We start from the raw sequence: 16,105 nt of genomic DNA, 5'->3' as shown, positions 1-16,105 counted from the left end.
ACAACAGAAACAGTCACAGACAAAGCTCTTGCCTCCAAGAAAGCCGGGAACCGGAAAGACGCCATCCCGCTTTCCCTGGTGCTTGGGACTTAGCCACCCCTTGGTGGGCGCAGGAAGCTGGCTCGGGAGCGGAGGCCCGGAGGCGCTGATTTGCTAGGAAGGCCTTCCAACCGCCTAACCGCTTCTTCGAACGCCGGTTCCCATTGGTTGTCTCTCGGAGCCACTGTCCTATCGGCGTCCCTCAGCTAAAAGCATTCACAGGCCTGGAGGATTTTTGCCCTTACTAAAGATGGCGGCGACGGCTTCCGGCGCCACTGGGAGGGCTATGTGCGTTTTCCGAGGCTTGGCCTGAGAGGACGGGAAAAAAACGTGAGGCCCCTGGCTGTTGATTGGCTGGAGCGAGAAGCGGATGGACGTTGACTGGCTCCGGCGTTCGCGGGAAGAAGTTTGTGGCGCCAGAGGAAAGTAGACACCGGCAACACGGTTCCGAGGGTGGTGCTGCGAGCCCGTTCGACCAGAACTTTCGGAGACTCGTTCGTAAAGGGATTGTGACCAAGATGTGGAATAGTAAGGCTGGCTGGCGCAGCGTAGGGTGGACGGACGCGGGGTTAGCGAGACGGGCGCGTGCGGGGTGTCGGGGCTGGGGTGCAGGGGGCCTAGGTGCCGGGCGAGGGCCCAGGGGAGCGATCGGGACTGGGGGTGCGGGAGGCCAGGCGAGGGCCTCGGGGCGCGTGCGAGGATCGAGGTGCAGTGGCGGGGGGCTACGAGGCGCCGAGCGGGGGCCGGGCCGGCGGCTCAGGTGCTCACGCCCGGGTTGTTGTTCCCTGCCAGATTCCTACGACAGCTTCAGCAATTCCAGCTACGGAGGAACTGCCAGCTACACACAGTCGCCGGGCGGCTTCGGGTCACCCACCGCCTCGCAGGCCGAGAAGAAATCGGTAGGTTGAAGGGTGTCCTGGAGCCCCTAGGTGGTCCCTGAGAGAAAATAGGAGGCCAGCGAGAAGGATGTCTCATGTGAACTGATCAGAAAGTTGTTACTATCCGTGGCTCTCCTATTTTGATGCTGCTAAGTTTTAAAGGTGAAGTCTTTGGGGCACGCATATTTCTTAGCTTTCTTGGGAACCGGCTTTGCCTGCCTTCAGTGTGGTGAATGCATGGCTTGCGTGATTGTTGTCACGAAGCACCTGACTGTAGCCGCTTTCCGTAAACACGTGTGAATTACAGTGGGTTACAGCGCGGCTGGACACACCTGCATCCCATATCAGTGCTAGTTTAGGTTCTGGCTGATCCATTTCAGATCCAGCTTCCTGCTAATGCATGCTAGAGGCAGCAGAGCATGACCCAAGAGCTTGGGTTCCTGCCACCCATATGGGAGACCGCAGCGGAGTTCCTGACCCCTGGCTTTAGCCGGTGTTAGATTTACTGACCACCTAAGAAAATACCAGCCGAGTGCAAACAAGCCTTTATCAAACAAAGAGAAGTCCGTTCGTGGCCCTTTCCCTGCATGGCAGAAGAAAGGGCTGTGAGTAGGAAAGAGCGAACTGGATACAGCGAGAGCAGAGGTTTTATACAACCCTTCTGATGTGGGTGCTGGCACAGCTTGAGCCGCAATAATGTAACAAATGTTGACCCAAGTCCATCACTGATCTGTTCATGGCCTTGGCTCTGGCTGAGGTCCACCCCCTTCCTGTAACTGTGATAACCATCAGCCAGCTCAGCCTGGCTGTTGGGACCATATGGACAATAGCAGGGGTCCAAATACATGAGCCAGTCGTTGGCTGCTTTTCCAGATGCGTTAGCAGGGAGCAGGATCCGAAGTGGAGCAGCTGGGCCTGGAGCCGTCACCCCCTTAGGGGAGGCTCCTGTCAGCCGTGGAAGCTGCTGCTGCACAGTGGCCGCCCCAAGAGTCTAATTTGCGGTGTAGTGTGCTTTTTCTTTCCCTGTGCACATGCCTAGCATAGGAGTATACCTACCCCTCTGCCCAGCATTCACTCCCTACTCAGGATTTTTTCATTGTCAAAACTCTGTGTCAGAATCCAGCCCTGACACACTAAGTTGGCAGGACATTTTTCCAGCGTTGTCAGGCTGCTTTGAGTGTCCTCGCTGGACACTCTTGTACACACCACATTCTGTCCCTTCTCATTAAGAGGTCAGCTGTGGACAGGCCCTTAACTCACTAGCCTCAGGAGTTGCCTCTGAGTGAGACATCTGTCATGAAAGAAAACTATACTGCTATCTTTCTGGCAAGTTTTCTTAGGAGATCTAAACCAACTTCAACGTCCTGTTACTAGTGGCCTTGCTCAGAGTCTGCTCTACCATTTCCTCAGTGACCTGGACAGCCAGCCTGCACCCCAGGGCTGGGACTCCTGCTAATGGTCTGTTCTGATAGCAGCTCCTTGCTGTGTGCCCCTCGGACCTCACCTGGGTGAATCCTTAGTGCAGCTCCCACTTAGCTGTACAGCAGGAGCTTTGAGGTCAGAAAAGCCTAGATTTGGCATTTAGTAGTTGTGGGATATCTGTGAGGCAGGACGTTGGGGTTCATTCTGATGAATCAGTGTTCCAGGGCAGACAGTGATGTAGCAGTTCCAGTGACTGGGGCTCCCACATTCCTCCTCGAAGCACCCGTTTTAAGTCTTGACTCTGCTACTTCTGAATCAGCTTCCTGTTGATACACACGCCGGAGGCAGCAGATAACGGTGCAAATGCTTGGGCACCTGCCATCTTGACAGCAACCTGGGTTGAGGTTCTGGCTGCTGCCATTGGCTGGGACACACCCTGGTTACTGCAGGCATCTGAGGGACCGACCAGTGGTTAGAAAACCTTGCTGCTGCTTCTCCCTTCCCAATACATTGAAAGTAAATTATTTGAATTTTTGAAGGTAAATTGAATGTTTCAGTATCCTTAGTGGGCTTGGCACGTGGCTTGTATGAAAGGTGTGGTTACTGTTCTTCATTGCACTGCTTTTCAGAGAGCCCGGGCCCAGCACATCGTACCCTGTACCATATCACAGCTGCTGTCAGCCACGCTGGTGGATGAAGTGTTCAGGATTGGGAATGTAGAGATTTCACAGGTATGTGAAGAGTTTGTATAGGGGTCAATCATATGAATAATGAAACAACACTTCTTTTTTGTTTTGTTTTAATAATTCATTATGTTTCTGATGACGTTTACATAGTTGAAAGGAATGCATGCCCATGTGGACCACCAGTTAAGAGTGAGGAGAGTCAAGGAATGGGGGAAACTGGTTGAGACAACTGCCTCCAGTCTCCTTTTTTTTCTGGTGTCTGAGGAAAGTAGAGAGAGAAAGGGAGAAGGCTACTCCCAGCAACCCAGCCCATCAGTACCCGGGAATGGGGGAAGGCCACCTGCTGTCATCCCAGGGTCCGTAATGTAGAACATTACGTGGTTTTGATAGTTCTGAGATGCTGTTGATTTCATTTGTCCAAGGTTAAGGAAATCCCTTCAAAGTCCACTGACTGACGTAGTCCACTTTAGAATCTCGATCACGCAGATGTTTGTCCCAGAGAGCTGTCCAACCGGCCTCAACTGCTTGTCATGTCCCCCATGAGCATTTGGGCATGCTGTCCCCCACACAGGCCTCAGTAGCTGTGGAGACCCAGTTCTGATACGTGCGCTCCAGTTAGACCACATATTCTGTGATTTTCACCATGGTTGGCATTCTGAGTCTAGTGATCAGTTGTGGGGACTTGGGATCTCAAAGAAATCTCACCAGAGGTGATCCCAGATCTGACTCCTGTATGTGCAGGTCAGTTCGGGGTCCAGCTCCATCTGTCACCCACATCGGCCTACATACACGCTGGTGGTTGCAGTCACCTGGTCAGTTCTGTCTTCAGTCCCATCTCATACACAAACCAGTGGCCCGGCTAGCCCTGCCCACCACATGCTTGACCCTCACATATACCACCAGGAACTGCAGCCTATTTGGAGTGACCCCCAGTACCCCCCACTAGGCCTGCCCCCAACCTGGTTCCTGTGCTCGCCAATATGTGCAGCAGACTATCCAGTCTGCTCCACAAACTGTTCAACTCTTGTACACATCAGTGAGTATTAGAGCCTAGCTCAACCCTGCTATCCAGCCAACACTCATGCCGGCAAGTGCCACCATTTTCTGACCACGCCCACCCCTAGCCCTGGTTCTCATGCTCACCAGTGGGAGCTGTAGCCCATCAGAGAGGTACCCACTGGTTCCCTACTAGGCCCGCACCCAGCCCCAGATCTTGCACTTTCCAGGTGGTTCTACAGTCTAGTCTAATAGGACTTGCCCCAAGTCCCACCATTTGCCACCTGATGCTGCAGCAAGGCATTGCCAGCCTGCATTTACTCCGGTTCATGCATGCACCAATAGATACGGTCACTTAGTCCAACCTGGCTCTCCCCCTAACCCAGCTCACACACAGGCCAACAGATGTTGTAACCCTACCCAGCCTGGTCTGCCCCAGTCCCAGCTCTCAGGCTCACCAGGAGGAGGTCACCCAGCAGGAAAACCCCTGTAGCTCCTCTGCTGGGTTTGTCCCCCCATCCTGGATCTTACATGTGCTGGTAGGAGTTTGCATACCTCGCCTTAACTTGGCATCCACCAAGGCTTAGTTTTAAATTCCTGTTATGTTGCCTTGGTTTCTGGGAGTACCAAACATGTTTTGTATATTCCTAACCTAGGTCACCATCGTGGGGATTATCAAACATGCAGAGAAGGCACCGACCAACATTGTTTACAAGATAGATGACATGACCGCTGCACCCATGGATGTCCGTCAGTGGGTCGACACAGATGTAAGTGACCATTTCTGAGCTGGGGTGGGGTTCATTTGGGACTTTGAAGAAAATAGACACTTCTAGTCTGATTTTTTTTTAAGCCCTTTATAAAAAAACAATACATAAGCTAGGACATCAAAAGCAGAAATCCTACTAGGAAATGTTAATAACGTTAATAGATTTTTTTTTTTTTCTAAGATTTATTTATTTTTCCTGGAAAGGCAGATTTACAGAGAGGAGAGTCAGAACAGTTTTCCATCTGCTGGTTCACTCCCCAAGTGGCCACAATGACCAGAGCTGAGCCAGTCCAAAAGCCAGGAGACTCGTCTGGGTTTCCCACAGGGATGCAGGGTCCCAAGGCTTTGAGCCATCCTGTGCTGCTTTCTTTTCCAGGCCACAAACAGTGAACTGGATGGAAAGTGAAGCAGCTGGAACACAAACCGATGCCCATATGGGATCCCAGCACATGGCAGGAGAGGCCATTGCACTGGGCCCTAATAGATTTGATTTTATAAGAGTTTAAAAACCTGCTGAGCTCTCCGGAATAACAAAAGTAATGTCAATAATGTAGTTGGCCCAGCCAGAGTTAATACTATTCATATGAAAGGGAAAATATTTGCAACATATGGCAAACATTTCAAATTTCAGCTAAGTGCCAAAATATAAACACTAACTAAAGCAAACACAGACACATGCATTAAGATTTCTGCTGTGACAAGGGCAGCATGAAACCAGGGTTTGGAGAGGAGGTGACACATAATGAGGAAAGAAGCAGATACAAGAAGTTTTTGAAAGCAACCGGCCAGAAGGTTTCTTGAAGAGAGGAACAGTTCAGGGCCTGTCCCAGCGGCTTGTGTTCATCTGGGGATCCCTGTTTCACATCAGCCTTACTCACCTGCGGGTTTTTGGTTTACTGTCATCACTGCCCCAGGTAGGAGGTCATGAGGCGGATCATCACATGCTCGGAGAGGAGGCGAGCACAACACATGGCCCGTTACCTTAGAAACTTGTGCTGCCCGAGACCCTGGCTTTGCCAGCCACAGGCCTTGTGCTCAGATGCCTGGCCCATCTCAGTCCTCTGGCTGCTGCGGACTTGCCCTAATGACCTCCAGCCTGTCTTAGGAGTGGCACCTGCCTCTGACGGCTTCGGCTTTTGCGGCCTGCTTCCTTGTGTATAGAACGTCCTAACGGTTTTGCTCTCCGAACGCTGACTTTCTGCTGGTAGCCTTTTCTTTATTTGAAAGGCAGAGCTGCAGAGACAAAGAGTGGAAAAGATGCTTTCCATCCACTGGCTCACTCTCCAAAGACCTGCAGCTGCTAAGGCTGGGCCGGTCCAAAGCCAGCAGCCAGGCAATTGCTCCAGCTCTCCCATCTGGGTACAGGGCCCAGTCACTTGAGCCGTCTTCTGCTGCTCACCCAGATGCATTAATAGGGAGCTAGATTGGACATGGAGCAACCGAGACTCAAGCCAGTGCTCAGATGAGATCTTGGTGTTGCAGACTGCAGCCTGACCTGATGCACCACAGCACTGACACTGCAATGCCATTTTTTATTTATTATATTAAATTGTGGGGAAAAAAAATGACACTTAGTAGGCACCTGCTGTTCTATGAATGATTCCAAAGTCTTTGCTTTAGGAGAAATACCATCCTGTCTTGATAATATAAGCAAAAATAGATATGCTATTTCTCAAAAATCATCCTGTATCAAAATTGTTTATAAAAATGATCCAGCAACTCCTAGAGATTTACATTAAGAATGTGATTAAAGGGCCCAGCGGTGTGGCCTAGCAGCTAAAGTCCTCACCTTGAATGCCCCGGGATCCCATATGAGCGCTGGTTCTAATCCCGGCAGCTCCACTTCCCATCCAGCTCCCTGCTTGTGGCCTTGGAAAGCAATTGAGGACGGCCCAAAGCCTTGGAACACTGCACCCACGTGGGAGACCTGGAAGAGGTTCCTGGTTCCCAGCTTTGGATTGGTGCAGTACCAGCCGTTGCGGCTCACTTGGGGAGTGAATCATCAGACGGAAGATCTTCCTCTCTGTCTCTCCTCCTCTCTGTATATCTGACTTTGTAATAAAAATAAATAAATCTTTAAAAAAAAAAGAATGTGGGCCCGGCGGCGTGGCCTAGTGGCTAAAGTCCTCGCCTTGAAAGCCCCGGGATCCCATATGGGCGCCGGTTCTAATCCCGGCAGCTCCACTTCCCATCCAGCTCCCTGCTTGTGACCTGGGAAAGCAGGAGAGGACGGCCCAAAGCTTTGGGACCCTGCACCCACATGGGAGACCTGGAAGAGGTTCCTGGTTCCCGGCATCGGATTGGCGCGTACCGGCCCGTTGAGGCTCACTTGGGGAGTGAAACATCGGATGGAAGATCTTCCTCTCTGTCTCTCCTCCTCTCTGTATATCCGACTTTCCAATAGTAATAAAATCTTTTTAAAAAAAAAAAAAAAGAATGTGATTAAAGATATGTTCAAGGATTCAGTTATAAGAAACTTGGTAGGGCCCGGCGCGATAGCGTCATGGTTGGGGTCCTCGCCTTGAACACGCCAGGATCCCATATGGGCGCTGGTTCTAATCCCGGCAGCTCTACTTCCCATCCAGCTCCCTGCCTGTGACCTGGGAAAGCAGTGGAGGACAGGCCCAGAGCATTGGGACCCTGCACCCGCATGGGAGACCTGGAAAGAAGTTCCTGGCTCCTGGCTTTGGATTGGCGCAGCACCAGCCATTGTGGCCACTTGCGGAGTGAAGTATCGGATGGAGGATTCTCCTATCTGTCTCTCCTCCTCTCTACATCTGCCTTTCCAATAAAAATAAATAAATCTTTAAAAAAAAAAAAAAAGAATCTTGGTTATGAGCAGTTCTCGTGCTGTGGCTTAGCCCGTAAAGCCACTGTCTACAGCACTGGCATCCTAAATGATTGTCAGTTCAAATCCCAGCTGCTTCACTGTAGATCCAACTACCTGCTGATGTGCCTGGGAAAGCAGCAGGAAGTGGCCCAAATACTTGGTCCTCTGCACCCACCCGGAAGCAGCTTCTGGCTTCAGCTGGCCCAGCCCTGGCCTTTGTGGCCATTTGGGGATTGAACCAACAGGCGAAAGATATCTCTCTGTAATTCTACCTTTCAAATAAATAAATCTTTTTAAGCTAATTTAAAAGAAGAAAAATTTGGAGTGTCACAATTGTTTGCTTTTTACGAAAGATACACGTGGTGTACACCTAGGGATTTGTTTTAAGAAATTTTTTTTACATCTCTAAAACGAGATAAGCTGGTTAATGCTGTATTTGAGTCCTTTGGCTCCTTTATAACTTTCTCTGTACATAATTTGGAGGTGTTAAAGAGGCTTCCTTTGAACGGTAGCACCATGACATGTGACGTGTTTGTGTTGCATTTGTTAGGATGGTAGCAGTGAGAACACCGTGGTTCCTCCAGAAACATACGTGAAAGTGGCTGGCCACCTGAGGTCCTTCCAGGTAGGGGTACATCGATCAAGTGGCATGTGCAGTGGATTTTCATGAAGTGGCTCCTGGATTCATGTCTGGGTTTCAGATATTAAATACTTAATTTTCCATTTTTAATGGGAAATTATTTCATTATTTTCTTCAAAAGGAAACAACTGCTGTTAATATAAGTGTCAGGAGGTGGGGAGTTGCATTATGTGGCATGCATGGGAGTAGTTTGAGCAGAAGGGAGAATTCTGGACTTGGGCTCAGGATACCATGTGGTTGTATGACCTTGGACAAATCGTGACCATCTCTGAGCTAGCATTTTCCTTCAATATTCACCATATTTGGATTAACCTGAATGAAAATGTCACATTTTCCCCAAACTGGCAAAATGCCGTAATTCAGCAAAGAACCACAGTGTTTGATCTGAAGTTGCCTTGAGCATGCTTAGCCTCAATTCTCATTTTTCTCTATTTCTTAACAGAACAAGAAGAGCCTAGTAGCCTTTAAGATCATGCCCCTGGAGGACATGAATGAGTTCACCACGCACATTCTTGAGGTGGTGAACTCACACATGATGCTCACCAAGTCAGCCAGCCAGGTGAGCGTGCTCCTTAGGGTGGGGTCAGAGGCCGTGCTCTCACAGGGTGAGGCTGAGCCACACAAGCAGCGGCACTCGGGCCTCGTCTCCCTGAGCTTGACTGTTGAATTTTATTCCAGATGAAGTGTGCGTGTTTCCTTGAGTCACAGATCCTCTCGCCATTGGCTCCGGTGGCTGGGGCTTGGGACAACCTTTGGGTGTAGGCAGGTGGCTGCAGGCTGACCTATGTGCTCAGGATTGTCGATCTGTTCAGAGAAGAGCCACAAGGGCGGGCGGTGCCTTTTCTTGCTTTCCTTGTGTGGGGAGCAGCTGACCCCACACGGATGAGGGGCTTCAAGATGGCGGCTGGCCGAGTGCCAGGAGGCGGGACTTGTTCCGGCCTGTGGGCAAGCAGGAGGTCACGAGGATAGGCTAATTCTCCCCGTACACTTTTCTATGCTGGCTGAAAGTTTTTCTTTCCCCGTATGCTTTTCTACTTGTCCAGAAAATTCCCCGTACGGGCCACCAGAATGTCACGAACCAAAGAGCGTTTATTGCTGAAAGTGAGCTGCTTAAATATAGTTCTTCCACCAATCACTTCTGCACATGGTCCACGGGGCGCTATCTGATAGGCCAGCAATCGCAGCAAGGGAGAACACGCACGTGATTCTCAGTCGGCAGGGGCTCTGAAGTAAAGTAGACATGGCAGAAGGGCGGTGGGAACGGGGATGGTTCAGCTATAGGCCTGGTGTGGCACAGCAAGTTAAGCTGGCAGCACAGCAGCATCCTGTATCAGACCGCATATTCAAGTCCTGCCTGCTGCTAATGTTCCTGGCAAGGTAGCAGATGGTGGCCCAAGTACCGTAGGAGACCTAGGTGGAGCTCTGGGCTCCTGGCTTCAGCCCGGCCCACCCCTGACCATTGCAGCCATTTGAGGAGTGAATTAGCAGATGAAAGATCTCTTTCATTCTCTGTAATTATTCCTTTCAAATAAATGGAATATTTTAAAAATAATAATAAGGGATGAAGGAAAGGGAGGGTTCAAACACAACTTATTAAGTTTGGGGCTGGGGTGACTAGGTAAAACCATCAGATTTGCAGGGAGAATGCAGAGTTCTATCCTGGACCTGTTGAGTAGGAGGCGCCGATCATGTAGCCAGGAAGGCAGCCGAATATGTAAGCCTGGCCTCTGGGGAGAGCCGGGCTGGAGAGGAAAGAGGGGTCACTGTGCATGAGAGGTGACTGAGGGTGAAGTCCTGCAGGCGTCAGAGGGCAGAGACTGCTGCTTTTTTATTCTTCCAACACAAAATGCATTTTTTTCAAAAAAGATTTATTTATTTTATTTGAAAGAGTAACAGCAAGAGTGGGGAGAAACAGATCTTCGTTCTGCTGGTTCACTCCCCGGGTGACCGCTATTCCAGAGCTGGATGGATCTGACACTGGGAGCCGGGAACTTCTTCCGGGCCTCCCACATGGGGGAGAGTCCCAAGGCTCTGGGGATCCTCCACTGTTTTCCCAGGGCACAAGCAGGGAGCTGAATAGGAAGTGGAGCATCCAGGACATGAACCGGTGTCCATATTTGATCCCGATGCCCACATGGGATGTAGGTGCCACTGCACACCCCCAGAAAGCATTTCCTTGTTGCCTGTTAAATGGATTTCCTGGCTGGCTAGCACTTCTGCTGAGCTTCTCCAGCACTCTATTTGCTGTGGGTTCCTGATGTCCCTATCCTGTCATTTTTTTAAGATTTAGTTATTTATTGGGCTCGGCAGCGTGGCCTAGTGGCTAAGGTCCCTGCCTTGATCCCATATGGCCGCTGGTTCTAATCCCAGCAGCTCCACTTCCTCTCTATCTCTCCTCCTCTCAGTATATCTGACTTTGTAATAAAAATAATAAATCTTAAAAAAAAAAAAAAGATTTAGTTATTTATTATTGGAAAGGCAGGTATACAGAGAGGAGGAGAGACAGAGAGAAAGCTCTTCTGTCCTCTGATTCACTCCCCAAGTAGCTGCAATGGCCTGAGCTGAGCTGATCCAAATCCAGGAGATAGGAGCCTCTTCCAGGTCTTCCACGTGGGTGAAGGGTCCCAAGGCTTTGGACCATCCTCGACTGCTTTCCCAGGGAGCTGGATGGGAAGTGGAGCAGCTGAGATGAGAACTGGTGCCCATATGGAATCCAGCAGTTGCAAGGTGAGAACTGTGACCACTAGGCTACCACGCCGAGCACTCTGTCATTTTTATTTGCTCACTACACAGTGTGATAGGGAAAACATTGACAGCCTCGACTGTCCACCAAACACTTGTGACACGCAGGACCTGTGGGTCATGAGGCACACAGAACAGTGCAACAGGTGCTGTAATAGGGAATAGGCCAAATACTGAGAGCCAGGAAGGAAGTGAACAACTGATTGGGCTTGAAGGAGTGTCAGCAAAGACCTGACAAAGAACTTTGAAGGATAGGAGAAAGGAGATCATGACCCAGCAGGGACCACCATGTGGGAGCAGAAGTGTGTTCAAGAGCAGCAAGTCAGGTGAGGCCAGAGTGAAATGTGTGGGAAGTCAGTGGAGTCCAGGTTGGACTGTCGGAAGAGTCTTGAGTTGCTTGACGGTGGTTGAGAAGAGGATGCGATCACAGGAAGTGGGAGCATAGCAGTGAAGGCGGGGCTCTGACTGGCCTACCCGACCAGAGCCTGAGGTGCCCGTCAGCAGGGGCAGGAGAACTGACTTCAGTCATAGGCCTTGGTGACAGATTGTGGAAGGTGAGCGACAGGTGCCTGCAGACTGCAAGGTTGCATTGGGATCAGGGTTACTCACAGACATGATGAAACAGGGAGCAGGTTGGGAAGGAAAGTCATGGGTCTGACTTGACACGCAGTGCCTCAGCTGCCCAGGTGGAGGTAGCCAGCTGCCGGCTGGCAATGAGGACTTGGGGCCTGGCAGGAAGCAGAGGTGATGTTAAATGGAGGAACTGTCACCTTTCAAGAGACAGTGGAGGAGACCCTGAGGGCTCCCAAGAGGGTGTGAACAGCAGGGTGCTGGGGAGGGGAGGGGCCAGACACCTGGAGAGAGGTGTGGGTCATTGCAGAAGAGGCCGCTGGTGACAGGAGAGAAGAATTTCAGAAGCAGGTTTCAGGGAGTTTGGGTGCTGGTGCATGGCTAAGGAGAAGGGAAACAAGATCACTTTGAGACTGCTTTTCAGGAATTCCGTGTTTTCAAAACAAAACAAAAGGAAAGAGGACCTTGGGGACAGTGTGCTCTCGGGTCCCGCTGCAGGGTTTCGTGTGTGGTCAGCCGGTGTATGCCGAGGGCTGGCCCCAGGTGCTGGGACAACAACCTGCTCTCACTGATCTGCTCTGCAGAGGATTGCAAAACACTCCCCAGACAGGGGCCAACCCTCCCAATGTCAGCAGTTGTTATGGGCAAACTCTGCCTCAATTGCTGCTTATTAGCTGCTTATTACAGGTTATTTGAAATAGCTAAAACTGGAGCTGACACGGTAGCTCAAAGGCTAATCCTACACCTGCAAACACCAGCAGTCCATTTGGGCACCAGTTCGTGTGCTGGCTGCTCCAGTTGCTTAGGCCCTGCACCCACATGGGAGACCTGGAAAAAACTTCATCGCTTCAAATTGGCCAAGTTCTGGCCATTGCAGCCATTTGGAGAGTAAACCAGTGCATGGAAAAAAAATTTTTTTTAAAAGAACAAAGCCTATGTTTAGCTTGATGTCTCTTCTAATGCTGTGAACTTACTCTTTAACTCAGCCCCCCGCAGGGACAGCCTCTTTCAGCAATCCAGGAATGAATGAAGTGGGAAACTTCGGTGGGAACAGCTTCATGCCAGCAAATGGTCTCACTGCAGCCCAGAATCAGGTGAGCTGCACCTGCCCGGCCCTGGGAACAGAACCACAGTCAGTGCTAAATGCGCCGAAGGCTGTGTCGGGCCTGGCTCACTGCTTCCTTCCCAAGGGACTAAGTGTCAGGAAGGGAGGCCTCCTGAAGTGCTTGCTGAAGTGATTTTGATTTGAATCTTGCAGGTGTTGAATTTGATTAAGGCTTGCCCAAGACCTGAAGGATTAAACTTTCATGATCTCAAAAACCAGCTCCATCACATGACTGTGGCCTCAATCAAGTGAGTATTTGGTTTCTGTGAGCTGGGATTTCAGGATTGTAAACCCATTTCGCCTACCTACCAGGGTTTCCTAGTGTGGAAAAGCAGCATATGGGCCTGGCACGATGACTCAGTGGGTAAATTCTCACCTTTAAGTGCCAGGATCCCATATGGGTCCCAGTTACTCCATTTCCCATCCAGCTCCCTGCTTGAGGCCTGGGAAAGCAGTCAAGGATGGCCCAAAGCCTTGGGACCCTGCACCCATGTGGGAGACTCGGAGGAGGCTTCTAGCTCCTGGCTTCGGATTGGCTCAGCTCTGGCCATAAATAAAAAGATTAAACCAGCCATAATAAGGTGTCAGTTTTTTAAAAAAGAAAGGAAAGCGGCGTCTGACGCAGCGGCTCAACCTATACTTGGGACACTCACATCCCATAGTAGAGTCTCTGCATTCAAGTCCCAGCTGCACCTGCTATCCAGAATCCTGCTCTGCCACTTCCTCCAGTAGCTGGGCCCCTGCCATCTATGGGGGAAACCAGTGAAGTTCATAACTCCAGGCTTTGGCCTGCCCATTCCTGCCTGTTGCAAGCATTTGAGGAATAAACCAGCAAATGGAAGATTCGCTGCTTTTCAAATAATATTTAAAAACAAAAATACAACACAGTACAACTGTTTGCCGCAAACTTATCTGACAGAAGGGAAGTTGTTCAGCCACAAACACGTGAAAAGACGAAGACAGCATTCTTGTCACATCGGCCACTCATTTGCTCACTCAACCAGGTACTAAGGTCCACTGTATATGAGGGAAGTGATTCTGAGTAAACAGTGGCTCAATACCTCCTGGGATTTAATGGAGGAGTGAGGGCCCCAGCCCATGGTCCTCCAGTGTCCCCACGTGGACATGAGTGTGGTAGACTCTCAGTACCTGAAGCCGTCAGGCATCTGCCAACACCCTGGTCCACTGTAGATGGCAGTTGCACGTTTCCAGTGGAATGAACCAATCAAACTCAGTGTTCCTTCACCTGGGTAGTTGTTGCTATCAACCAGTTAATGTTCTAGGCCCAAATAAGAAAACTGGTTCAGCTGCAATGCCATTTCCTGTCTTGCAAAATGAGAGCAGGATGTGACAATGAAGTGTAGCGCATTTTAAGTGCTCTGTCAGTTGTGGCTGCTATTCAGTATGGCATTGCTATTGTCATTCACCCTGACAGACTTGTGGGATTTGAGAGATCATCCTGCTTCTGGAAAGATCATTTCTACAATTTTATTGCATGGAGAAAAAGAAAAAAAAAAGTTCAGCGGGGAGCAGAGACTTTAATGTTCATTTATTTTTATCCACATGAAAAGTAGGACAGAAACAAAGATGTCATCCGTGTGTTAGTTCACTCCCCAAATGCCTGCAACAACCAGAGCTGGGCCAGAACAAAGCCGGAATCTGAGACTCTGTCTGGGGGTACCTTGGGTGGCAGAGACCCAAGCATTGCAGCCATCATGTGCTGCCTGCCAGGATGCATCAGCAGGAAGCTGGACCAGAGCAAAGGCACTGGGACTTGAACCACAACACCTGCCCATGGCTAGTGGGGTAAACCACCACTAGTGATGTCGGCATCCCATGTGAGGTCACCTGTTTGCATCCCAGTTGCACCACTTCCAGTCCACCTCCCATGTGGGAGATCCTAGGGAGATTCTGGGGTCAGCCGTAGCTTGTGCAAGCATTGAGGAGTGAGACAGCATAAGGCTGTCAAAGAAAGAAAAGAAAATCTTAGATAAGACCCCTTCTGGATCTGCCACATGGGTATCAGGCCCAAGGACTTGGCCCATCTTCCGTTGTATTCCCATGCACATCAGCAGGGAGCTGGATCAGAAGTGGAGCAGCTACAGCTCAGACCTGTGCTCCACAGTGGTCCCAGAACAGTTGTTTGTTTCAGGTTCCCGTGGACAGACTGGGCCACAGTTTGAGATCCTAGATTCACTTTGCTTAGGCCAGTATTTGAATGAGGCCCTATTTTCTTTCCATACCTTGAGAGAGCAAGCCAAGGCAGCTCTAGTAAGCAGTGTCTTGGTGGATAGCCTGGGCTTGGCAGCTGCTCCTGCAGGAGCCTTCTGCTAGTCTGTGGCTGCGACAGGGTGGAGGTTAAGTCAAGGCTGCATAACTGGCCACAGCCAAAAGGTGAGTTTCTTCTGCATTTATTTGAAAAGGATACTTTTTCTTTGCTTTCTAGGCAAGCTGTGGATTTTCTTAGCAACGAGGGACACATCTATTCTACCGTAGATGACGATCATTTTAAATCAACAGATGCTGAATAACTGGATCTCAGCGAGTACCGAGACGCTTGCCAGCCAGTCCTAGTTTTGTCTTCTGTGGTCTCCAACTGTGTACATTTGGTCAGGTGACATCTAGGATGTAGAGTGTCAGCTAGGGACCTGCTGGGACACAGTGCTCTTCTAATTTTGTTTTTGTGTTTTTGGTGGTCAAAGGGAGACGGACAATTGACGGGGATGTGACCAGGGTGGGATTTCTTGAAGAATTTTGAGAAAGTTCCTTCCAGCGAGAGGATGGAGGGACCTGGAAGGGGGATGCCGCCAGGAGAGTTGACATGGACAGTAGTGCTTAGGGCTTTGTGTTTCTGGCCTGTGTCCTGTGAAAGGAGGTGGGCAATGCTGGGCTCTGCAGCTGCGGCCCAGCCAAGAATCCCAGTGACCTGGGCTGGGTCTGCGTCCCTGGGGGTGCGTAGCATTACTTTCACAATTGCACTTTCCTTGATCTTTGCTGCCAAAAAGTGAGCTCGTGTGATCAGGAGAGTGGTGATCTCGAGGGGCAGCAAGGAGGGAATGCTGTCGTGCTTTGTACAAAACAAGGGCTTTCATGTGTTTAATAAAACAGTCCTGTTGTTGCAGTAACTGGAGACTTGGAGCTTCTGGCCCTGAGCCCTTGTCCTGAGCAGCAGTGCAGCACAGTGCACCTGGCATTGGGTTCTGCTCTCTCTGTCTTTGGTTCGAATGCTGCATGACCTGGGCTTACCCCCGGAGCCTGTATCATCGCTTGTGGGGCCTCTGGCATGCCAATATCCCGTGCCAGAGCACTGACTTCATTACCAACTGCTTCTGATCCAGTTCCCTGCTGATGTGCCTGGCAAAGCAGCAAAAGAAAGGAAAACCGCAAAAGGATTATCTCGTGGGTATGTTGTGAAGCCTGAGTAACTG

At 50.3% G+C, this 16,105-nt stretch overlaps 1 protein-coding gene across 1 annotated transcript; it reads left to right on the top strand.

Annotated features, from left to right (window-relative positions):
- Positions 1–284: 284 nt before the first annotated feature.
- On the top strand, positions 285–15,815 carry RPA2 (replication protein A2). The gene is made up of 9 exons (XM_004592186.4): positions 285–567; positions 832–938; positions 2,969–3,070; positions 4,678–4,791; positions 8,171–8,245; positions 8,703–8,819; positions 12,559–12,666; positions 12,831–12,925; positions 15,124–15,815. Exons 1-9 carry the CDS (start codon positions 558–560, stop codon positions 15,206–15,208), a joined length of 813 nt encoding a protein of 270 aa, XP_004592243.2. The 5' UTR covers positions 285–557; the 3' UTR covers positions 15,209–15,815.
- Positions 15,816–16,105: the final 290 nt, after the last annotated feature.

This window comes from Ochotona princeps, chromosome 2, assembly GCF_030435755.1.
Source record: "Ochotona princeps isolate mOchPri1 chromosome 2, mOchPri1.hap1, whole genome shotgun sequence".
In the NCBI taxonomy this organism is placed as follows: Eukaryota; Metazoa; Chordata; class Mammalia; order Lagomorpha; family Ochotonidae; genus Ochotona; species Ochotona princeps.
Note: the sequence above shows the minus strand (reverse complement) of the source record. Positions and strands in the feature narration are given on the sequence as shown.

Bases quoted from the DNA above. Each gene is read 5' to 3' on its own strand.
- RPA2 (XM_004592186.4), top strand. The intron at 4,792-8,170 runs GTAAGTGACCAT...TGCATTTGTTAG, and splicing joins GTCAGTGGGTCGACACAGAT to GATGGTAGCAGTGAGAACAC. The intron at 8,246-8,702 runs GTAGGGGTACAT...ATTTCTTAACAG, and splicing joins GCCACCTGAGGTCCTTCCAG to AACAAGAAGAGCCTAGTAGC.